Source organism: Lissotriton helveticus, chromosome 3_1, assembly GCF_964261635.1.
Source record: "Lissotriton helveticus chromosome 3_1, aLisHel1.1, whole genome shotgun sequence".
NCBI lineage: Eukaryota > Metazoa > Chordata > Amphibia > Caudata > Salamandridae > Lissotriton > Lissotriton helveticus.
In genome coordinates this window covers 743,363,305-743,389,318 of record NC_136061.1, presented here as the reverse complement: position 1 = coordinate 743,389,318, position 26,014 = coordinate 743,363,305, and the positions used below count along the sequence as shown (strand labels likewise).

General features: G+C 46.6%; 1 protein-coding gene across 4 annotated transcripts in view; it reads left to right on the top strand.

Moving 5' to 3' along the window:
• Nucleotides 1-26,014, top strand: part of USP47 (ubiquitin specific peptidase 47) — a 1,403,284-nt gene that overhangs the window by 993,858 nt on the left and 383,412 nt on the right. For all 4 annotated transcript variants that reach the window (XM_078680933.1, XM_078680934.1, XM_078680932.1 and 1 more), the window contains one exon: nt 11,284-11,459. In XM_078680933.1, the coding sequence (XP_078537059.1) occupies nt 11,284-11,459 (176 nt within the window). The remainder of the gene's footprint in view (nt 1-11,283; nt 11,460-26,014) is intronic.

Genomic DNA, 26,014 nt, shown 5'->3' with positions numbered 1-26,014 from the left:
TCCACAGCTGCTGCTTCATCCTCACCATGCTACAGCAGGAACCTCCTACAAGGGCTGGTATTGTGCTCCTGTGCATCCTGTTCACCTCCGGGTGGTTTGGATTCTGTCCTCTCTGCTTTCATGTTCTTCTTGTCTGGATTCCACGTCCTAGCTCCACCAACCTGGTCCACGAGATTCTGTAGCTGCTGATCTTCCAGGAACCTCCATTGCCATCTACGAGTGTTTCCGACTCTACTTCACCCCTATGCACCTTGTCTCCCTGGTATAGGCATCCTGGTTCCTAGGGTATCAACGAGTGGGGTGACTCTCCAACCTTCCTTGATCCAAGCAATTTTTTTCAGGGTCCTTTGGGAAGGATTCTAGAACTGTAAAATTCCATCAGCGACTTACCCTGTGTTATCCTATGGACGTTTGACCCGGTGTAACCACTCTACGTTCATGCACCTAGGGGTTCCTGGCTTCTCACCCTGGGTGGTTCCGTGCCTCCTCCGGGGTCCTTCATCCTTAAATACTAGTCCCGTGTTGGTACTATTTTAGTATATGATTTGACCCCCACCTCAACGCCCCCGGTTGGGCCCTATGTGGTTTTCTATGCTACTTACAACTTCCTAAAGCATTTCTTGTGAGTAGTTGATATTTCAGGGCAGGAGATATACCATACCAAGTTAGTCGCTAGTATGTACTAATAAATTCGTTTTTTTATACTCACCTGGTGAGGTTCTTTCTTGTGTGAAAAGCTTGCTGACTGACTATAGTGATACATGTTTTTTTTTGGTTGCCGATGCACTCAATATGATACACATTGTTCAGTAACAATATACAACAAAAAACGTAACAGATGACAGAAGTGTTTAAACAAAAACTCTGATGAAGGGTAAGTCTTGGAGTCTTTAATGCAGTATACAGCCAGCCGACACGTGTTTCATCGCACTCGCGATTCCTCAGGGCTGAAATGAACAGAAAGTTGACAATGGAGCATGTATCTCGTACGAGTATAATTACAAAAAGACCTGGTTCTTTGGTCTTTACATACTTGGTTTGTGCCTCTACTTCAGTGAGTGTACAACGATACATCTATATTTCCTGAGTGCCACCCCAACACATCCGTGTCGCAAGTGTGAGAATTATCATTCTTATCACTAATCGTGCTGGTGAATCGTGAAAATTGTGTTGACACACCGATAGAACTCGGATAATTCTCAACAGAGACAGAGTCTCTGACTATAAAGTGGTCTATCTGTGTGCGGCCCAATCATACAACATGCTTAGTGAGGTTTGTGGCTGATGTGAAACTCTGACTCTCGGCGTAAAAACGTAACATACCTAGATGGCTGTGTCCAGGTCAAATAAGGTCTAATTAATCAACAAGGAGAAAAAACAAAACGAAAACAGGAAAAATCTCATCACTAATAGTCAAACTTCATGTTAAACGGCAAAAGAATTCACTGTAATGGGGCTGTGATATAAAAAAGAGATTAAAGCTCACCGCTCCGCTGGTGATAATTCCGACCCAGCCGGGCCCTTGACCGTGAAGATACTCGGTATGAGTATGTGTATAGATAGGTACGAATCTGTAACCAGATTAAGCGACCTGAATCATTACGGGCAAGTTGGCATTTCATAGTATTATGAATGCAGCCATTTCATAGATCTAGTCTATCTATGTAGCATCAAGACATACGACTCGAAATATATATATAAAAACAGCGCATTTAGACCTCTCACATAGTCGACATAGTTATCATGCGGATGATCCCTACTATTCTCCCTCTTAAATCAGTATGGCGTTTCTCGTATCCGCCTCCAGTATGGTTCTACATGGAGCAAAAAGAGTTCAATATAAACTTACATTGGTTGACCTTGAATTCTTATCATCAGTCTCGGAGGTCACAATTTAATGTAATTTCAAAGTTTGTTGCCGCCCTCGTCGAACAAGGTGTTGTTCTGTAAAAATTGGGGGCCATAATGATCATTTGTCCCATTCACATATTTATCTATATCAAGGTTTCTTTAGGTGCCACAGTAAGTGTGCTTACCTATTTGGCGGGGAATGACTCGTGTATGCCGTTTAAGGTTCTAACGTCAATGTACGCCCCAAGCTGAAAGTAAACAAAAATAGAATTGGAGTCATGCTCCTCGTGTATAGACGATCGGTATCCAATAATAAGTCCGCAGTATATTTACAGTGCTGTCTGGGCTGCTTACCTGTATCAAGCAGAGGAGCGGCGTGTAGCGTGTCCGGACCCCCGAGCCGTGTTCCTGTTTGGACACGTGATCGGGTCCTAGGAGACGTTAAATACGTCTCCACGTAACGTCGTTGGAAGACTAGACCGATTGTTGTCTTTCGGAACGCCTCCATGTTGGATTCCCAGTAGATCCCCGGAGCTTACCGGTCAAGATAATAGTCCATTATTGTGCGATTGGAAGAGTAAGAGTATGCTGGTCACAAGAACGAGTAGCAATATGCACCAGCAATAAGAGAGGGGAGGGTGGACATATAAAAGTAGCACAGCATATATGTAATATGCCGATTTTGTAATCGGTCAAGCGCGGATTGTGATAGTGAGGAAAATAGCGGTTTCAATTACAATATCATTGGTCGACGCAAAATTGGCGGCGTAAGGAATGGGAGAAATAAAAGATCCCCCAGGTGAGCTAAACCGTGAGCACCATGAATGGACATAAACAAACTACAGGTGCCTGTCCCAGTCACACGTGGATGTCTAAATTGCAATACAATTATACATCATCGTGTTAAAAATCTCTTTTGTATATACATGAATAGAACACAGGCTACCACGTGTGAAACAATACAAAACCACAAATTATTTACAAACAAAGTACAGGAGAGGTTTTTCTAGCATGATAGAATGGTAACAATATGTTCATAATATCACAATTCATACAATACTTAGTACACTACTGTTTTTCATAAATTGTCATGTGTCACAGTACCATATCAACGGTGGACATCATGGGGTTCAATTTCCCAGGAAATATTGCATCTCCTGATCATAATTAAGTCCCCGTTCTACAGATTTCAGACGCATGATCCAGGTTGCCTCTGTGCGTCTAAGTCTCAATTCGCGGTTGCCACCTCTGACATCTTGAGGGACTGTATCTATACCAAAGAATTTGGCCACTTTGTTGGTCCTGTCTTTTTGGCAGGAAGCTATATGCAAGGCTACCGGATATTTCGGATCACAGTTCACTATTGCCCTTATATGTTCCATCATTCTCTCTTTCAGTGGTCTGATGGTGCTTCCTACGTAAAACTTTCCACATTCACATTCTATGACATAAATTACAAATTTAGTAGTACAATTGACTTTAAAGCAATATCTGAGATTAAAACGTATTCCGAGAGGATTAAGAGGCCAGATATTCCCCACCTACGACGACCTAGATGAGGACCTTATGGTAAAATGGGAGGAATCTCTTACTAACAACTCCATTACTCTTATGGAGATATTGATTGTCAGCTCAGAACGTAAAGTTACTAAACTGCAAGCAGAGATAGCAACTCTGGAACAAGAGATTAAAGATCTGAATCTGCCCGAACCAACAGTCAAGAACTATACCATTTTGGATGAAATCCTCTCAAAACACCAATCGGATATTAAGAATAGGAAAGCCAGGCAACTAAGAAGAGACGAGTTGGACTACACACGTGGCAGAATTTTTACCTTTGATAAGAAATATGACTCCCTGATCCCGAGTAGCTCCAGAACTGACAATAGGGATAAAACTAATTCAGAACCTGCCTCCTTGTCTTCTAGCAATACCTCTCTTAATTCTGTTAACACTATGGGGGGGGACTCAGATAATCAAGACAGACAAAACATGCCAGCTTTTTTTAAGGAGGTTTTACGCATACGAAAGGGCAACAGATACGTGCCCCCAAGAAACCAGTCAGAGCCAAAACAAGGAGAGGGAGGGGCAGCAAGCTCAGAAGACTATCGCAGGAAACTGAGATCAGGAGCCAACAAGAATCAGTAAATTTAGAGAATCAGGGTGTACAGGTCATCAATCTCTCGAAACTACATCTCACTCCAGATATGATCTCTCTCCTGAGTAAGAGATTAAGCTTCAACCCATATGCCACTGGAGATATTTGTAAGCTTAAGATTGATCTCTTTAAGTTTATTCGGAACCTAAAATTAAAAAAGCATTTCTTTGGATCAGAGAAAAGGGAGAGAGAAATGAGAATTACACCTGTACCAAGTACTTCCGATTCCCTGTCAATAAAAGATGTGCATACAACTCACCTTCTGTTGTCATTGACTGATATGGAGGATTCTCCTCTAGATATGGATCGGTTATTAGAGGAACTGGATATAGAATCCGATTATAGCATTGTCAGTGGGTTGAAATCTAAATCCAAGTGGATTCCCACACTACCTGGTGGCAATGCCATAGATAACTTTCATAAACGTATGGTAGAGGATCTGGATAACCTGAATTGTCATCGAAAGGACAGGATGTTCAAATACAAAGATAACCTTACCTATGGGGAGAGACATGCACTCACTACACTGATGAATGACAATACCATAACAATCAGGGAAGCGGACAAAGGGGGCAACGTGTGGATCGTGTAGATTATCAACATGAAATCTCACAACAACTACAAGACGAATCCTGCTACGAACGCCTTACGTATAACCCCATGGGTCCCTTAACATTAGAGATTAATTCACAACTCCTAAAATGGAAGCAGTCTGGGTTACTAAACGAGGAAGAGTTTCTGTATCTCAAAGTATTTAGACCAACCTATCCATGGCTATATACTCTTCCCAAAGTTCACAAAAAACTCCCTTTTCCACCAGGGAGACCAATTGTTTCTGGCATTGGGGGTCCTACCGAAAGGATAGCGGAATATGTGGATCTTTTTTTAGGTCCCCTTGTCAGAAACCTTCCTTCCTACATACAGGACAGTAAACATATTTTGAGCACCTTAGCAGACATCCAGTGGCAAGAGGGATCTCTACTTGTCACTTTAGATGTAGTCTCACTGTATACCAGTATAGATTTGGATCTAGGCATACAGGCAGTGAACAAATTTCTTCACAACCGACCGGCCACACTGTGGCAACACACGGTAATGCTATCTACAATGATTGAACTAATACTCAAAAACAACTTTTTTATGTTTGACAGAAACTGGTACTGTCAGAAGAAGGGAGTGGCCATGGGCTCAAAAATATCACCCTCGTTTGCCAACCTATTCATGGGCGCACTTGAATCCGATCTTATTTGGAGCAAAAAGGGTGCTCAATATATCGACTCCATAATATTTTGGGGTCGATATATTGACGATTGCATCCTAATCTGGTCTGGCTCTGAGGAGTTACTGAATGACTTCTTCAGACATTTGAATGATAATACTTGGAAAATCCAATTCACTATGGATTGGAGCAGGACTAATATTGAATTTTTGGATATAGAGTTCTATGTATCATCCAACTGTCTACATAGTAGACTCTTCAGGAAATCCACTGCATATGCAATGCAGTCTTGCATGCTTCGAGCTCTCATCCCTCACATCAAATCAACGCCATACCCTATGGCGAGTTTCTAAGGGCAAAAAGGAACTGTAGTGAGGACTGTGAGTTCGGGAGGTGTTTGACTAGCATGAAGGAAAGATTTTATAACAGGGGCTATACCAAAAAGACTATTTTGAAAGCTGAGAAAAGAGCTAAAAAAAGTCAAGAGAATAAACACTCTTACCAGTACACATAAACCTACCACTTCTGGAAGGGAACAAATCAGAATGGTAACCGACTTCAACTCACTCCACGACGCTTTACGGAAAAGCTTGACCAAACATTGGGGCTTATTAAGATCAGAAAGAGCCCTCACTAATTGTATTACAGATAGACCTCAAATCTCATTCAGAAGAGGTAATACACTTAGAAATAAATTGAGTCCCACGGTACCTAGAGATACCAAACGAACAACATGGATGACACAACATAGCCTAGGATTTTACAAATGTGGATTTTGCAGCATGTGCAAATGGGCTAAACATGGCATAACTAGATTCATGGGTCCAGATGGTGTTTCCTTCGTCATCAAGAGTAACATCAATTGTACTACTAAATTTGTAATTTATGTCATAGAATGTGAATGTGGAAAGTTTTACGTAGGAAGCACCATCAGACCACTGAAAGAGAGAATGATGGAACATATAAGGGCAATAGTGAACTGTGATCCGAAATATCCGGTAGCCTTGCATATAGCTTCCTGCCAAAAAGACAGGACCAACAAAGTGGCCAAATTCTTTGGTATAGATACAGTCCCTCAAGATGTCAGAGGTGGCAACCGCGAATTGAGACTTAGACGCACAGAGGCAACCTGGATCATGCGTCTGAAATCTGTAGAACGGGGACTTAATTATGATCAGGAGATGCAATATTTCCTGGGAAATTGAACCCCATGATGTCCACCGTTGATATGGTACTGTGACACATGACAATTTATGAAAAACAGTAGTGTACTAAGTATTGTATGAATTGTGATATTATGAACATATTGTTACCATTCTATCATGCTAGAAAAACCTCTCCTGTACTTTGTTTGTAAATAATTTGTGGTTTTGTATTGTTTCACACGTGGTAGCCTGTGTTCTATTCATGTATATACAAAAGAGATTTTTAACACGATGATGTATAATTGTATTGCAATTTAGACATCCACGTGTGACTGGGACAGGCACCTGTAGTTTGTTTATGTCCATTCACGGTGCTCACGGTTTAGCTCACCTGGGGGATCTTTTATTTCTCCCATTCCTTACGCCGCCAATTTTGCGTCGACCAATGATATTGTAATTGAAACCGCTATTTTCCTCACTATCACAATCCGCTCTTGACCAATTACAAAATCGGCATATTACATATATGCTGTGCTACTTTTATATGTCCACCCTCCCCTCTCTTATTGCTGGTGCATATTGCTACTCGTTCTTGTGACCAGCATACTCTTACTCTTCCAATCGCACAATAATGGACTATTATCTTGACCGGTAAGCTCCGGGGATCTACTGGGAATCCAACATGGAGGCGTTCCGAAAGACAACAATCGGTCTAGTCTTCCAACGACGTTACGTGGAGACGTATTTAACGTCTCCTAGGACCCGATCACGTGTCCAAACAGGAACACGGCTCGGGGGTCCGGACACGCTACACGCCGCTCCTCTGCTTGATACAGGTAAGCAGCCCAGACAGCACTGTAAATATACTGCGGACTTATTATTGGATACCGATCGTCTATACACGAGGAGCATGACTCCAATTCTATTTTTGTTTACTTTCAGCTTGGGGCGTACATTGACGTTAGAACCTTAAACGGCATACACGAGTCATTCCCCGCCAAATAGGTAAGCACACTTACTGTGGCACCTAAAGAAACCTTGATATAGATAAATATGTGAATGGGACAAATGATCATTATGGCCCCCAATTTTTACAGAACAACACCTTGTTCGACGAGGGCGGCAACCAACTTTGAAATTACATTAAATTGTGACCTCCGAGACTGATGATAAGAATTCAAGGTCAACCAATGTAAGTTTATATTGAACTCTTTTTGCTCCATGTAGAACCATACTGGAGGCGGATACGAGAAACGCCATACTGATTTAAGAGGGAGAATAGTAGGGATCATCCGCATGATAACTATGTCGACTATGTGAGAGGTCTAAATGCGCTGTTTTTATATATATATTTCGAGTCGTATGTCTTGATGCTACATAGATAGACTAGATCTATGAAATGGCTGCATTCATAATACTATGAAATGCCAACTTGCCCGTAATGATTCAGGTCGCTTAATCTGGTTACAGATTCGTACCTATCTATACACATACTCATACCGAGTATCTTCACGGTCAAGGGCCCGGCTGGGTCGGAATTATCACCAGCGGAGCGGTGAGCTTTAATCTCTTTTTTATATCACAGCCCCATTACAGTGAATTCTTTTGCCGTTTAACATGAAGTTTGACCATTAGTGATGAGATTTTTCCTGTTTTCGTTTTGTTTTTTCTCCTTGTTGATTAATTAGACCTTATTTGACCTGGACACAGCCATCTAGGTATGTTACGTTTTTACGCCGAGAGTCAGAGTTTCACATCAGCCACAAACCTCACTAAGCATGTTGTATGATTGGGCCGCACACAGATAGACCACTTTATAGTCAGAGACTCTGTCTCTGTTGAGAATTATCCAAGTTCTATCGGTGTGTCAACACAATTTTCACGATTCACCAGCACGATTAGTGATAAGAATGATAATTCTCACACTTGCGACACGGATGTGTTGGGGTGGCACTCAGGAAATATAGATGTATCGTTGTACACTCACTGAAGTAGAGGCACAAACCAAGTATGTAAAGACCAAAGAACCAGGTCTTTTTGTAATTATACTCGTACGAGATACATGCTCCATTGTCAACTTTCTGTTCATTTCAGCCCTGAGGAATCGCGAGTGCGATGAAACACGTGTCGGCTGGCTGTATACTGCATTAAAGACTCCAAGACTTACCCTTCATGAGAGTTTTTGTTTAAACACTTCTGTCATCTGTTACGTTTTTTGTTGTATATTGTTACTGAACAATGTGTACCATATTGAGTGCATCGGCAACCAAATCTGTTGATTAAGGGGTAGTTTTTCTACTCTAATTGAGTGGTTTAGGGTTTCTCCACTCGCCGATTTTGCACCTGAATAATAGTTAATCTGTATTGTGTGCATACATACGGGCAGTGCACCCGGAGCGTAAACTGATCCAAAAACCTTCAGAATCTATAGTGATACATGTGCTTGCCTTGCATCCCCCCTGAATAAGCCTTAGCTGCTCTTCACAGCTACCCCTTGGGAGTTCTGGTTTTCAGGGACCTAAACACGATCACTAAGGGTTGCCGGGACTCAGTGCACAGTGCCTCACCATAGGTCTACACTATATACTGAACCAGCCTCTACAACATGCCTCATTAATATTTATTAGATTAATATTCATAAGGGAAGTTGCAGTTTGTGACACCCCTAGGTTTGGTTGCAGTCACGTTGATAGTGGCCTGCCAGCCCACAAAGAATAGCAAACTACCATCCCTGTGATTGTATTCCAAAACAGATTTTTTTTATATATATATAAAGGACCTGGTGGTTCGTAAAGAAGTTAGCACTGCTTTAAGAAAGAACAAATATTTTCTTTTTGGACAATTTCAGATAAAGCAGGTAGTGGTTCCTTAGACCACAGCCTGCTCTACACGAGACTGCCACCCTAATTACCAAAGGGGAAGGCGTCCCAATGAAAAATTGCTTACCGTTTGTGAATTGGTTACCACCGCCTCTGAGAATTCACTAACTTTTCAGTGTTTTGGGACTGAAAATGCATTTGTAGATCTTTAAAAAATCTAATTCAGAATCACAATTTGGAGGGAACGCTACTTTCATACCCCTTCCAAATTGTGATGTGATATGGGTCTTCAAACCTCTGTTATGAGCCAGAAAGAGTTTTCCTACTCTGAATTTTTTTTTCACATTACAAAATTGAATTTTGTAGTCTCAAACCCAGTGATTTTTGTAAACCGCAGATTTTGCAACTGCAAAATCCTTTTGTACATTTGATCTTAGATTATGAATACATTCCACATAGCCAGTGATTTGTGCTAGAAGACTACATCTGGCATCGGATGGGTTCAGAAGTACCTGAAGAACTTTGAGAGTAAGTCAGAAGTTTTGTAGCTTCCTCAAACCATCCCTGTAATGCCTTATTTATTCTCTCTTCAATGCTACCTTTCAAAGTCGTTTTGAAGTTACAGAGCATCGTCACCTCTATTAAATGTGCCAGCAGCATGTCATAATTGGACCCTGCGGTGTTATATTATTTTCCTCTTGGAGTCATCTTTTCTGTATTTTCACCCGAAAGAGTTTGCAGAAAGAAACCAATCCTGAGTCAGAAATTCTGTGGTTCCTCTAATGGATTACTGATGGATTTCCCATAGAACTGTGTGGATTCTGCAGATGTTGGAGACATCTCTGGCTGCTGCGGACAGTGTTTTGAAACGTCTTTGGCCAGGCGAGTTGTAATACTACACAAATTACGTGCTGTTTTGATAAAGATTTACTAAGAGAAAACAATTCGCATTAGCTGAAGAACTAAACATTTACAACCTTTTGCCTTTTAAGAAGAAAGGGTGTTTGCTAAACCGACTTCTAGATAAGGAGGCACAAAAGTCAGAACGTTAGGGAAGCTGCTGGTGTTTAGCTTCTGCTCCAAGGTAGGGTCGCAAAGAAGTCCCAAAGCCGTGAATGAACTTGGGGCATTGTTACTGCAGTGTGCGACATACTGAATCAGCGGGGACATCATGTATTTCAGTTTTTATTAGGTGAATTAAACATCTTGCACAGTTACTAAATGTGTACTAGACTGAACCTACTAATGTACCATATTCAGTTGCTTGCAGAGGGTGGTAGTCGCGCAGTGCAATTCAAACAATCACCATAGCTAACAACAAATATCACTTTGAACATATTTGCTATTTTAAGAATATTTAAACATTTACATCAATTAACAAACTACTGTGTTTGGTCAAAATACATTGAAAGTATTGGTAAATATATGAATGTATTAAAAAAGTGACGCTTGGTAGCCATAGTGAATATGTTTCAGACTTGTGCAGAAAAAACATTTAACAATGAGTATTCCACAGTCGACTGACTTAATGTGTGTTAACCTCTGTCAGTTAATTAAAGCTCCATTTTCAGATATGTTCAGAGTGTGATGCATTGTGTGCAATGTTTTCTTGGAGAGATCCTATCCAAACCTTCCCAGTGTTTTCAGTTCCTGGGCCAACGTGGATAAACTCCGGAATCACTGGACCTGTATGCTTTGCAAACCAAGAGTTATGCCGTATTGCATTGTGCATGGTTAACTTTGTTACCAGATTAATACATTGGTTGCAATTTCTTGTAGTGACCATAGTATTTAGTTTGCCTGCTTAGATTCAGAGAGTATCCCGTTTGACACAATTTTAGTCTGGCTAGCAACTTTTTCCCTGTACTGATTTCTCCCCAAATGTTTACTGTTAACCTTATGAGAACCAACCTCTAAATTCTACTTTCTACAATTTTAGGTGGTAGGTAGGTGCTAAGTAGTTGAGAACCTAGAGCAATGATTCCATAGTAAACAAAAGGCCCAGCATCTGTTGCTGTGTTGGTTTTTGATACATTTATTTAGATAGTGATGTGAAAGATATACCCACACTATTATTTGTTTGTGTTTCAGCATTGATCGTACATGTTGACAAAAGAATTACCCTGGCAGCCTTCAAACAACAAATGGAACGTTTTGTTGGAGTATCTTCCTCGCAGTTTAAGGTCTTTCGAGTCTATGCTACCAATCAGGAGTTTGAGAGCGTTCGACTGAATGAATCGCTTTCTTCGTTTTCAGATGATAATAAGGTTAATACTTAACACTGTTCTTGAATATGTACAGGCATGCATTAGGAAAACTATGCACAGAAGAGAATGCCAAAAATTCTTCTGGTTTTCCCCAATGTAATTTGCAATTTCATTGAGTTTAACTTTTTTCCTAGCATTGAAATTGATTTGAAGTTCCTTAACATTTTTAGTCTCACTGGGGGGCGAGTTGAGAAATGGGGTAGCAAGATTGGACAGATCGGAGATGAGGTGACTTTTCCAGCATAAGTTTTCTCTTCGAAATGACATCCATCTTTAAACTAAGGCTCTCATTGCAGTCTAAACTAACAAGAACATCAACTTGTTGAAATCCTCCTCCACCAGTATTGAATATGATTTGTTTTGAGCTACTTTTTTTTCCTCAAGCCTTTGAAAATAGTTACTTGTGATTGGATTAGAGGCATTTACTTTACAGAACAAAAAACATTTCTTTTATGTGGCTGTACTAAAACCTTGACTAATGTTTTCTTGATAATTCACATCGCTTGAGGCTTAGCTTTACCTGTTAGTCCCATTTCCAAGCTTGCCCAACTCTATCACTCCCCCTTTAAAAAACCTTTTTTATGTGTGGTTTGAATTACATTTTACCAGTAACAACACTTTTATCTGAATGAAAAGCAGATAATTTCTGCACATGTGCATTCCACCTTGAGCTAATCAATATGTCTGCTAACTATTCCAGAGAATAATACATCAAGAGCATTGAAGCTAGCTTTCCCCTCCCGTCAAGGGCCGAGACCTGCTTTCCCTCCCTTCTTCAATATAACTCCCAGCTTCCGATCTTTTTTTTTTTCTCCGGAAAAGATGTGAAGAACTTTGCATTCAGAAAAACCATCTGAATTCCAATAACCGTCTGTTTCCAGCTGGGTACCTCTATTGCTCCTTCAGTTTTTTTGGTCTTGAACAAAGTTCTTTTTATGCTTTCAACGTCCTCATCCCTAACTAGATAAACCTCCAAGAAAATCTACAGCTCACCCAGTCCAATCTCCTTGTGCTTTTTGGTAGTAAAATAAGCTATCCTGTCCAGCCATACAGTTAATAGGAGATGCTATAGGTTCTGAATTTCTGATGGATACTTCTACCTGCAGGTTTCTCACCTTTTAAATATCACATGTATCAGATTGAATTCAGAAACTTTTCAATAGCTCTCGACGCTGATTGGGGGTGCCAGCCCCACATCCACTTGCCCATACGGGTGCCCTCAAGACTTTTCTGGCTCCATAAAACACATCAGTTGATGCACTGACATCTGTTCACTTCTTTCTGTGCCTTTGACACGTATCCAGAGCTCATTTCTCTTCAGGAGATTAATTGGCTTTTGTCGCCCTTTTTTCATAAACAATTAGAGTGTAGTTCCATTATGGGTCCCTCAAGCTTTCACGGTTTAAACCTTACAGGGACTGTGATGGGCAAATGTCCATCAGACTTGTCTGATATCTGCCTGTGGTCTTAACACAGAGTCCATGCCTGCGATTCCTGCCTGCATATGCACCCCAAAACTGTCCAACAGTGGGAGGCCAAGATGGTCATGGCCTGGGCACGAGATGAACAGTGACTGAAGAGGAGGTCTAGACCAACATCAAGAAAACTGGAGTCATACCTTTGTTGAAGTCATCAAAACACAAAGACAAAAAGAGACGTCACAACTCTGCATCAGTCTACTAAGAGCAAGTCACTTAAAGGCGCCCCACACACATCCTCTTTGGAGCCACAACCGGCGAATAAACCCAGGGATAATCCAGCGCCTGTGGCTCCTTTGTACCCATCTCCCATCCCCTGCCCGGTCAGCCTTACCCAGAGTTTCCTGACAGTGGAACGGATTCATCTCTCTTCTAGAATGCAATGTCCGACATTTTCTGATGCATCATGTCCCCATCCCCTGCCAGCCCCATGGGTCCAGTAGGATACGTCTTCGGAGCTATTCAGATGCTATACTCTGGGGCTTTCATTCTATTCTTCCAGTTGCCACTTGTCACTTTGACTCCAACCTGACCTTGATTCTGATCCTGCTACAGGCTCTGCACCACACCCGATGCCACCTCCTCTCACGATCCAGCTAGGCTCTTCACCTTTGGCGCTGGATCCACTCACCTCTCTGGCTCTGCCCTCGACTCCACAGGCTCCACAGTCCACACCACCAGTTTCTCCAGCACCTCACCCCTTAATGCCAGATTCATTGCCTTCAATGGATTTTCCACCACGCCATTCTCGAATTGTAGCTCAGCGCCTCACAGAGGAAGAGGGATACTTTTTTGGAGCCCCAACCCAATGAGGATTTCTACCCTGACCTAGACAACCAGGCTAAGCATTTGGTAATGTTAGACTCTGACTTCGCTGGTCTTAAAGATGGTAATAGCCTGGACACAACACCCGAATGGGAGCCATACTCTCAGCTGGATTTCCTACCTTCTCGGTGACCTCTTGTCATTAAGAAGATGGCAGCGGTGTTGTATATACAGATTCCATCTACTGAAAGCTAGGTGAGTGTCTTGACAGAGGTTCTACACGCTGTATCGCATGCGGCAGAACCTCTTTTGCCTTCTGACCTCTTATTTTGCTGACTTCATGTTTTTGCTGGCCTTCATATTCTGGGCAGTTTACTCCTAACCAGTGTTAAAGTGCATGCCCTCTTTCCCTAAATCTTGGTAACATTGGTACATCCACAATTCCCATAATTAATTTACGTATAAGTCCCTTGTAAAGTGTGCCCAGGACCTGTAAATTAAATATCTGAAAGAAACATTTAGTTATAGATTACTTACCTTCGAGTATTCCCCAGGCGTCAGACTGGACCCAGAAAGTTTTTCATCAGCAGTACCCCTGCGCGTCGGTAGGTGGCATTGGCCAACTCCCTGTCTGGCATCGTGGTCGCCGGGATGACTTTGCGGAAGTTACTTAGACGCTGCCCTCGCTGACATCAGTTCTCCGCGCCAGCAAGCGCAGATCCGGAGAGAGCGGTACCTCAAGCACTTTTTGTCGACATCTTTTTTGAGTCTTACATCGACTCCTGTGCACAAGGGATGCCTGGTTTCAAGGCTAGCGGTTCCTGTTCTCGACTGATGTTGATGACGGATCCGGACCACGTTTGTCTCTACTGCCTGGAGTGCGACCAAGACCCCAAGTCGTGCTACGACTGCGGGACTATGGCCCGAAGTCTTAGCGGGAGCGGTCCCGAAAACTCCTCGAGGCCCTACAGTCGACTCTGCGTCGTTCGATGTCCTGGTTGCGTGGGGGGGTTACAAGACCGATCATGGAACCATCATCACTCCTCGTCGAAGTCTTCACACTCGGAGTCAGGTAAGTCGAAGCACAAGAAGAAGTCGAAGAAGCATCATCGCTCTTCGACTTCCCTTCGTCCATCGGCCATCTTCTTACCTTCGCTAACAATATATCTGTAAGAAACCTAGGTTAGTTATAGATTCCTTACCGCCCCACCCATCCTCCCAGTTGTTCGAACTGATTTCTAGGGTTGAGGACATCCTTTCAGGGCCCTAGTTTTGTGCACCAGTGGTCAGTGTCTTGCATGGCATTACGTTACTGGTGCAGAAAGTCGTGTCCAGAACTGACGTCAGAGTGCGAGAGCGGCATCTAAGTAACTTCAGCGACTTCATCCCAGCGACCACGACGCTGACGACGGACGTGGAGTTGACCAACGGCACTTACCGACGCGCAGGGGTACTGCTAATGAAAAACTTTCCGGATGCAGTCTGACGCCTGGGGAATATTCTACGGTAAGGAATCTATAACTAACCTATGTTAATTACAGATATATTGTTACCGAAGGTAAGTAACATGTGCGTTATTAGGGGGCCTGTAGCACTGACTGTGCCACCCATTCAAGTAGCCCTTTTAAACATGTCTCATGCCTGCCATTGCAGAGCCTGTGTGTGCAGTTTTAAACTGCCATGTGGACCTAGCAAATTAACCATCTTGCCGGGCCCAAACCTTCCTTTTTAGGTCGAGCCTAGCGCAGCGCGCATGCGCTGCCTTAGGAAAACTACCTCTTGGAATCACCCTGGACTTTTTTTTAAAATCTTTTTTTATTGGGCTTTGCGTGCGTCTTTGTAAAAAGACAGCATGCAATTGGTCAAAAGCAGGTGCATGTCCCACCTTTCCCAGGAAATGTATCCGCCTATGCCTTGGGGTTACGAGCAGCAGAGCGCAGTGTGCCATCTGTTATGTGTCAGATTTCACATGAGCGCGCGCTTCGCCACTCGCGGGACGCTGCAGCTGCATTCCTTGCATCCCGTCACACAAGCGTGCTTTCTCTTCTGCTTGTTTTCCATACGACATTGTCTGTTTGGTATTTACATACACCTCTCACCCGTTGTCCATGTTGTCTTTACTCACGGCCCCCTCCCCTTGTACCTGTTGTCTTTACTCCCGCCCCCACCTATTGTCCGTGCCGCCTTTACTAATTGTCTGTGCTGTCTTTACTCACGCCCACCCACCTGTTGTCTGTGCCGTCTTTACTCCTGCCCGCCCACCCATTGTTCGTGCCGTCTTTACTACCGCCTCTATCCACCATTTGTCTGTGCTGTCTTTACTCCCACCCCCACCCGTTGTCCGTGCGGGCTTTTGTGCGTCAGCAGTGGGGGAGAAGATGGCAAAGGGGCGACCTCATAAGTGCTGCATCTACAGTTTACAGCTGCTGATCTCAGTGCAGAGGGGGGTACATCGATCCCACACCACAGATTTTTCTCACTGGCTGGTTGCCCCGCACGTGCCACCACGTCATGTCGATGTCAGTCACTCTACTGACTTTAGAGGTGCACGAGTTTTCTAGTGCCTGGATGGCGCTTTGATCTTCTGGCTTCTGTGAGCTGGATGGATCGATTTAAACACAGCCTGCCCTTGAGATTCACAGAATTCAACACCATGCACTCACTTCCCTCGCCCCCATCAGCAGGGCCGCACTGGGAAGGCAGGCACTGGACGATGATGGACCTGGGTCTTGGGGTGGGCAGAGTTGTGTTTTTAGGGCCTCCGTTACCAGCCCACGGCTGCCAGTGCATGTCGGTTGTTTCCTTCCTGTTGCTGTAGCAGATTTGGGCTTTTTCTGACCCCTTCCCTTGTCACCTCGGCTCCAATGTCTTCCAGGCCTTGGTGGATGAGCGGTGTGTTTCCCTAGGCATGGTGCAACAACACCTTTCCCAGAGGAACAAGCGTGCTTTCTCTTCCGCTTGTTTTCCATACAACGTTGTCTGTCCCCTCTTTACTCCTGCCCACCCTTTGTCCGTGCCCACTTTACGTCCGCCCACCCATTGTCCGTGCCCACTTTACTCCCACCTGTTGTCCGTGCCCTCTTTACTCCCACCTGTTGTTCGTGCCCTCTTTACTCCCGTCCGCCCACCCGTTGTCCATGATTTCTTTACGCCTGCACACCCACCTGTTGTCCGTGATCTCTTTACTCCCGCCCACCCATTTTTCGTGATCTCTTTACTACCACCCGCTGTCCGTGATCTCTTTACTCCCGCCTGCCCACCCTTTTTCCGTGATCTCTTTACATGTTGTCCATGATCTCTTTACTACCGCCCCCTCTCCCATTGTTCCTGCTGTCTTGACTCCCGCCCCCTTCCTCTCTTACTGGATTTGCAAGCTAAACAAAGGTGCTGGTTGCAAAGTAATGAGCAAACACATGTAATTTTCACTGCTAAATAGATATTTACGTTGGCTTTCATTTACAAGCATTTCAAGTACAGTAAGTTCAACAAGAAGCATTCACTTTGTTTTTGGTGGAAATACCATAAACAATGTTCCAGCTCGTCCATAGGTTCATATTTTATTGAGCAGTAAATATAGAAAAACACACAACTAACAAAACAATGTATTTAATTTTTAAAACATTACAAAAGACACTAACCGTATCACCTGCGCCTTCTCCCTCTGGGGACTGGGGCCGCTCACGGGGCCGTTCCCGTGGATGCCGTTCGGAGACGGGTTAGCAGAAGCGTAAGTCACTGAGGTCTTACTCAAGAAAACGTGACGCTGGGGCCCGCTGCTCTCGGTCCTTGCCAGGCATTGGCACCCTGCAGTCGTCTCCTCCGTACCCACCCTTTCCTGGTGCCGGAGCGACACAGTCCCAAATGGAGGCCTATACAAAGGCTCACCAATCTTTCTTTGGGTTACCTCCTCTCCCTGGTACACCTACGGGTTCCACAGAGGTGGAAGGCACTCATGTTGGTACTTCGCCGGCAGCTTCGTCATTGGCACCGGCTAAGTGCGTCTACTCCGAAGTCGATACGACACGGCCCGGAGGGACATCTCGGTCATCAGTCATGCCTGTCCGTCCAGTCGACACGCATAGCCCCGTATGGCTTTCTGCGCCGACGTCGGCTGCGGCACTGAGTTCGACGTCCTGTCAATCTCCTCCTTCCCTGTCGGTGGAGGTCGAGTCGCCGCCCATCCTCGCCTTGATTGCCTCTCCTCTGGAGGTTCTTGACGTCCACCCGACGTCGTTTCAACACCGATGCCAGCGGCTCCCCTATTGAAGGAGGTTGTGCCCCCATTGGGTTTACTAAGCCATTGGTCGTTCCACAGCCCCTTGGTGCAGGTGCCTAGTGTTCCTGAGCCTTTGGATCAACCCCAGGATGCTCCGCCTTTATTTCCTAGCAGTCGGGTTAGCCTTCAGCCATCCCAAACCGACAGTTTGTTGTCGCCTCCCTGGCTTGCAACGGAGGCTAGTACGGCCTTCGCAAGAGCTATTCGCAGGGCTGCGGATATTCTCTGCTTGCAGACCCCAGGGGTTTCCCTACCCACTGATCCTTTACTGGATCTCCTACACATGGAGCCTGTGGACGTGGAACCTTTACTGCCCCTTGGCGGATCCTTGTTTGATATTATGCTTGGTACATGGACACGGCCCTCCTCTGGTGACCCTGTGGATAGAGCAATTGCTCGCCGGCATCGCCCAGCCCCAGATGATCCGGTTTGCTTGTCATTTCACCCTAGGGTTCAGGGTCTGGTTGTCCAGGCAGCTTTCACCTTGCAGCCTTCTTTCGCTCTGCCGTTGCTCCCTCCCACTAGGGAGTCTCGGTGGCTGGAGGCACGTGGACGCAATATTTTTGCCTCCGCCAGTGCGGGCATCCGTGCCTTAAACACGGCTTGTGTGTTCGCACGTGCTTCCTTTTCCCTTTGGGACTTGGTTGAGCTCCTTCTTCCTTTTCTCCCAGAAGGGCCCCGAGCTGTCTTGAATCATCATCATCATCATCTTCTTCTTGATGGCCGCGGATTGGCACAATATTCCATTTGATCGGCCCTGGATGCTACACACTCTATTAGTAGAGCAATGGCCCGGTCGGTTGCTTTGCGCAGCCATGCTTGGCTGCGCAGTAGTCGTTTTCCTGAATATGTTCGGGAGGCTCTGCGGGATCTGCCACTCAATGGTGGGGACCTTTTTGATTGTCATGCTGATTCAGCGGTTTCCTGCCTCATATCTGATCTTCTGTGATTTGCTGGCCCTTGCGGCTTTCTAGACCTTGTGGCCTGTCTTTGTCACATGCTGTGTGGCTTTATGTTGCTTTTCCTGGTAGGCAGCGTTGCCTTCTTAGTTTTTGTCCCTGGGTTCATGACGTAATACCCAGATGGTCTGGGCGGGTACTCCGCCGGGTTTACCTTGGTTGGTACAGCTGGTCAGCTGGTTCTGCCTTCTTTGAAATGCTCTGTCTGTGAGCTTGGCTCCAGGGGAGGCCCCCTCGTTGGAGTTCAGATTTACCATATGTGGGGTATTTAGTGGCTGTTGTGAAGCTGCCTTCCTACGAGGATGGCTTGGTACGCTCCTGTGGAGTATTCCTACCATAAGATCTTCTGTGGATCACTCGGTCTTCTCTCTTACTGCTGTATGCGACCCACAGGTTGGCGTCATTCTCTTGCATTTTCCATTAAGGTTGTGGTCTCTTGTTGTCCGTACTCCTTCGACCCATTGGTATAGATTTCTTACAGTGAGGCTTCTGCCTCGCCTGCCCTTCACCGGGCATTTTTCAGCATTGCTCTGCTCATATTTGTCCATGTTGGCTGCTCCTCTTTTAGTCAGCCACTGTCCCTAGGGATGTTTGTTCTGTTCCTTTTTCACCACAGTCCTACCACGGCTGACACCTGTCATCATTTGGCGCCAGGGCGGAGCGGCTGTGCGGCATGCTTCTTTGGTGTTTGCACGTACTGGGAGTGCACCCTAATATGATTCGCTATTATAGGTTGTTTACGTTCTTTCTTCCGCTTCTACGGTACTGGTTCTACCTTCCCCTCTTCGGGATAGGTAATGATTTCTCGTACTTCAGTCATGTCTGGTCTTGTTCATAAGGGTGGCGTCTTCGCCATGTGCGTCTCTGCTGTATGTGGCCTTGCGCCCTCTATTCTGGGCACTTCCCCAACAGGAGCTTTTTCCTCCTTTCCTGCTGCTTTCTGCACAGGTGTTTTCCACACTTCTGCTTTGGGTTCCTGCTGTCATACTCTCAAGGGGAGTGTTCTCTTCAGGATACTTGCTCTTTGACCCTCTGGGCCATTAGCTTGGTCCTGACTGTTTCCACTGTCGTGTTTGGCTCCATCTCCTCATCTGTCTAGCGGGGGACCGTGTCGCCTCCCGGGCGGGTTGCTGATGTCGCTTACTGGTCCGGACTTTGTCATGTCCAATTCTGCTTCTGCATTACTGTCTGTACTTTTTCGCGTACCATAGTCTTGTATTATACAACGCAGCCTTTTACGTTCTCTTCTTATTCTATATCTGTGCTGTGCTCTTCGCACATCGGAGTTGCGCAGGCAAAGTTCCTTCCAGCGGTGTCCGTGGTCTTCGTCCCGGTCTGCTCATTCCACGAGCTCTTATGCGGGTGTCCCGCTTCCCATATGACCCCTTTTTACCGATGGCCTGCTTGCTAATGCGTCCTTCACGTCTGGGCTGCTCCCATTACCCTATGTTTTTTTTTCCTATGCTTTGTGTGGTTCTAGCGCCCACATGGTATGCTTAGGTGTGTTCCTGTCTTCCACATGACTATCAATTTTACTGTAGTCCTGTTTTGGGTGCTTCTGCTGGTTGTCGTTGGCACTCTCACATGTCTTGTGACAGGGCATCTGTGTGCTGCAGTGTCTTGTGTTTCTGGTGCTACCGACACTTGCTGGCCATGGGTCGACATCATGCCACAACTGTCCCACGTTTTTTGCCTGGTACGGGTTCGACAGTGTCTTTTTTCCACTGTTGTGCATGCTGGACAGGTATGCGTGGCTGTCATACTTTCTCGTTATCTCTGGGTTTTACTTACAGTCGACACATTGGATCCATCAGACCCTAGACTCCGTTCCTCTTCTTGCAAAGCCATGAACTCTCAATTCCGCACCAACAGTTCTAGCTTTGCTTCCTTTCTCTCAACCCGCATCTACATAGGAGGTGTTCGAGGTGTTCTTTAACAGCTTGTGGTGCCTTGGCCTCCCACTGTTCCCTGCTCTTTTTTCAGGGCTTCATGGTCTGGTGTGGCTGCGTGGCTTGCGGTCCCCACCGTGTTTCATCACCTTGCTGACAACTAAGTTCTCTTGGGAACTTGGTGGGGTTCGGTCGCAGACCCGCCTCCTCTGTGGGTATGGCTTTGGTATCTGTTCTAAGTTAAGTAATCTGCGGCTAGATGTCTCGATCAGATGGACGAGTTACTTACCTTCGGTAACGATGTATCTAGTAGAGACACAGTCTCCATTAACCTTCACCGAAGCCCCCAGCTGGCATGCAGGGAGCCACACACAGCAGCACTTGGTCAGAAAGCCTGATTGATCCACTGGCCCTCAATCTTCACCAGTGCCGCCTTATTTCATACGAGGGTCCCAGTCAGCAGCCCTCCTGAGGACAACCTGATTGGGTACACTCCTCTGGATCACCATTGGACCTCAGTCCCTCCAAGCCCCGTCCTGCTCCTCCTCAAAGGGTTCTCTGGTCTCGTCAGGCAGATGCTGGTGCTCCATGTTCCACAGTGAGTGGCCTTGGTTGCGACCCTTGACCTTGCCAGGTAGGTCGTGTGAGAAGTTGGCCTGGTATATGATGTTCACTATTCTAGTGAACACCTTGCACCAGTCCAAACAACCCTTATGGTGATGGTTGTAAGTCAACCTTATAGACCAGCTATCCTAGCGGTAGCGTGGAAAGAACAGTCTTAGGCTAAAAGACTCTTGAGGGCGTGTAAAGCCAGCTGTTTTACCATATATAACCCCTTGAATATCAAATGAAAGGACACCACACAGGATATATATAAAATAAATATGTATTTATTTACTAACACACTCCTCTGAACTCTTTATGAGATCAGAGGCCAAAGCACATAACAAGTTACTTAATCATAATACGTTAAGTTGCACAAAATACAGTTAGGCCCTAAGCAAACCATATACTAAGAAAGTGGTATAAGTACCACGTCACAAGAAAAGGAGAGGCCTAGGGCCTGGAGAATCGCTGGGGCTACACTATCTGACCCTTAGGTTGGGAGTAGGAGGACCACAGGCGCGGCGCATGCAGTGTCTTTACACACACGCGTGACTCAATGTTAAGTCAATGAGAACTTGGAGTTTAGAAAAAGAAGGATTTAGGACACTTCCGGTCTAGCTAGAAGGAAACAACTAAAAACCTAGACACTTGAATAGTCAATACCCTTGGGAGCACCGAAGTACTCGCGTTACCTCACCCACAGGAAGCGGGTGCATAGGTGTGAAGATGTGTCGGGTTTCGCCGTTGAAGTCTATGGACCCTGTGAAGAAAGATGCTGCAGGCGACCAGGAGGAAGATGTCCGGGTGGATCGAGGATAAAGAAGACCTGAAACCAGAGGGGACAGAGTCTGGGTCACTAGCCAGTGACCGGGTGGAACCAGGAAGGAACCAGACGACGTCGAGGAGCAATCAGGTACTGCCGTGAAGCTTGTCTCTTCAGCCACGCGGACCAGGAGGCGTCGAGGACGACCAGGTGCTGGAGAGGAGCTGTCCCACGAAGGTTCTCGCAGATGGAGGGTTCGACTGCCGGATTGGAGTCAACAAGCCTTGGCAAAGGTAACCCACGCAGGATTCAAAGAAGGCTTCTGATGCAGACCAGCAAGGTCTGAGGTGCCTCACCTTTGCAGGGAGGCAAGGGCCAGTCTGGAGCAACCAGACCAGTGAGGTGATTCAAAAGGATCGTCGTCACAAGGGCTACTAGCCAGCGGGCCAGCAACCGGACAACACGTCGAGCAGAACACAAGCAGAAGGGCCCCACGCAGAACTCGTGGAGTGTGGAGGGCTTATCTTCGGTGCAGGTGGAGCTCGAATTCGGGGCTTCTCAATCCCCCGTGCACAGCTTCGAGGATACCTCAGGAGCTGCACAGTTAGCAAGTCGTGGAGTTTTCAAGATGGCCGGTCCCACGTGTCTCGTCGCCTCCACGGATCTCAGCTATGCTGCAGACGTGAAGAGAGGGTCAGAGAAGTCTGGGTCTTGTCAGGCTCTGTGCTCGGGTTCCGGCGACAAAGCAAGCCGTTGATTTGCTGGATGGTGCCTGGTTACCCAGGGTGGTCACTCCTTGGCCACAAGGGAGATTCTTCAGTCTTCAGCTTTAGCAGAACGTCGAAGGTCCAGAGTTTCGTTTCAAGTTTCAGTTCAGGATCAAATCTATAGTCCTGGGGTTCAGCTCCTACCTTTATACAACTAAAAGGGGCTAGATTACTTTCTAGGTCCCTCTTATGGGTTGGACCAGGAAGGGGGGTGGTTACACCCCCTTTGCTTTGTCCAGTTTCGCGCCAGAGCTGGGGCTGGAGTGCCCCAGCAACCGGTTTGAACTGGGGTATGCATGGAGCACCTAGTGTGCCCCAGGCAGTGTCTCAATCTATTCAGCCCTCCCTGTCCCAATACACAAAGTCGTGTCTGGGGTGGTGCTCGCACCTCTCCAGGCAGGAAACCTATTGTCCAAACCTCCGTGACTGGAAGGACTCCCAGCAGCAGGAGGTCAGACTTGTGTCTGTGGCATTAGCGTCCATTTTGTGATGCTGGGGCTCTGGTTAACTTTAACCGGTATAGTCAGCAACAACATGTCTTCTCCGTCTAGAAGGGTGGAATGCTACCCCCGTCACCAGAATTGGCGAGGGGGTAGTATTCCAAAGCGTACGACACCTTACACGACATGTTTAGATAAAGCCAAACCAAAGTTAGCATTCAACCGCGAGGATTATAATGCACTTAAGAGTATATGGTATGGCAATATCATAGAACAGCTATAAGGACATGGTTCCGAAAGCTGCAGACAGGCTCAGCTCATGCTAGAGTACCATCTCACACATAACCAAGCACTCTGCCTCCAGGATTGTTAAGGCCTGCCATAGGAGTGACTTATAGGTTACTGTGTGTCTATATATAAGGGTAGATATAGGAATACTATACCTAAGCAAGGGGTGATTACACGACCTTGCCCCAGCTGAGTGGTCAGCCAGTTCTGTCAGGCTTTGACTTCACATGCCTTCGTCAAAGCCTGGATAGGCAACGTTTGGCACTAGAAAATGATGAATAAAATATTCAAAGCGCAAACATGATGTCTCCGTTGTGATGAAATATGAAGAATGATGCATGATTTAAAAGATTGGATTAATATGGATAAGCAGATAATGATGACGCAACTTTGGAAAAAATATTTTATGAAGGAATGATTTCCTAAAATCGCAGTGCGACAGTCGGGTACAGGAGAGTTGTGCCCAATTTGAGTACTAGTTTGGATGGCCAGCCAGGGGTGGCATAATACATGCTGCAGCCCCTGGTAGGCCTTGGGTGCACCTATGCCCTGGGTACCTATGGTACACTATACAGGGACTCACAAGGGTGACCCAATATTCAATTGGAGATGTACCTAGAGTACATGGAGTCCATTTTACAGTGAGAGCAGATAGCCTGGGGCTCTGATTAGCAGGATCCCAGGCCAACTAAGTAGAAAACCAACTAAACACAAGGCAAAAAATATGGGGTAATCATAGTCAGGTATCCACCTTCCTACAGGTCGCACCCCCTGCTGCAGCTCCACCACCGCTTCTGCCCTGCACCCTTGGTTGGTTCCTGTGCTGTTTTCTCGCCGCTCCCCGTGCCCACTGCACTTCTTCCCACCGCTGCTGCCCCTGCCCCCCCCCAGCCCATTCTCTAGCCCCTGCCTCCCGCCTCCTAGCTGCTCCTCCCTTCCAGCTCCCCTTAAGATGGCGGCAGCTGCGCGGCGTGCAGCGGACGCGTGCAGCCGGCACGCCGCTGGCCCGCCGAAGGCTCGCCTAAGCGCCCGTCTACGCCTGGACCGCGCCCAGCGCCAGAACCCCTGGACCCCGCGAACGCCACAACACCAGACTCCACTACGACGCCAGCAGCCTCCACACACTCTACGCTGGCCGAAACCACTCCTGCTTCCAGGCCACCCCGATACGGACCCACGGACCCTTCTCCTGCCACACCTGCAGCTTCACCTGTGACAGAACCACCAAACCTCCAAGGACTGGACCCAACCACCTCCGCTGCAAACTCCTCAACACCCGCTCCGCACGCAAACACGCCGTCGAGCTCTGGAATCTGCTCGACACCTCCGCCCCAGACGTGGCCTTCCTGACCGAGACCTGGTGGAACGACTCCTCGGAGCCCGACATCGCCGCTGCTGAAGCAAAGTCACCGAAGACCGGCTGATCACCACCCTCACCCAGAACCCACCCACCGACCCCACCAACCCAGATGCCGCAGCCCGCAGCTTCAGACAGTGGATCGACGACTGCGCCAACTCCAACAGCCACGCCAGCAAGAGAGCCACCTGGTTCACCGACGAGCTCCAGACCTCCAAGCGCCCATGCCGGAAACTGGAGAAAATATGGCTCCACAAACGCATACCGGACAACCACACAGCCCACAAGGACGCCACCCGCAGACATCACCACCTCATCAGATTAGCCAAGAGATCCTCCTTCAAAGACCGCTTGGACAACAATGCACACGCGGGCAAAGAGCTCTTCAGCATCGTAAAGGAACTCTCCAACCCCAGCGCCAACGACATCCCGCCCTCACAAGAACTGTGCGTCTCACTAGCCATCTTCTTCCACCGCAAGATCGCTGACATCCACGACAGCCTCAACACCACAACCGCCCGACTACGCCAAACTCCACCAGACTCCACCTCCCCCGTGAACACCACCAGCGCCACCCGTCTGACCTCCTGGTCCAACATCAACGACGACGAGACACGCGAGATCATGAACTCCATCCACTCAGGATCTCCGTCAGACCCGTGCCCACACCACGTATTCAACAAAGCAGATGCAGCCATCGCACCCCAACTACGGAAGGTCATCAACATCTCCTTTGAAACAGCGACAGCTGGAAGCACGCCAAAATCAACGCCCTCCTCAGGAAGCCCAAGGCAGACCCCAAGGACCTCAAGAACTTCCGGCCTATCTCCCTGCTCCCGTTCCCGGCAAAGATCATCGGGAAAATCGTCAACAGCCAATTTGCCTGCCACCTGGAAGACAACAACATCTTGGCCCCGTCCCAGTCCGGATTCAGGCGAAACCACAGCACCGAGACAGCCCTCATCGT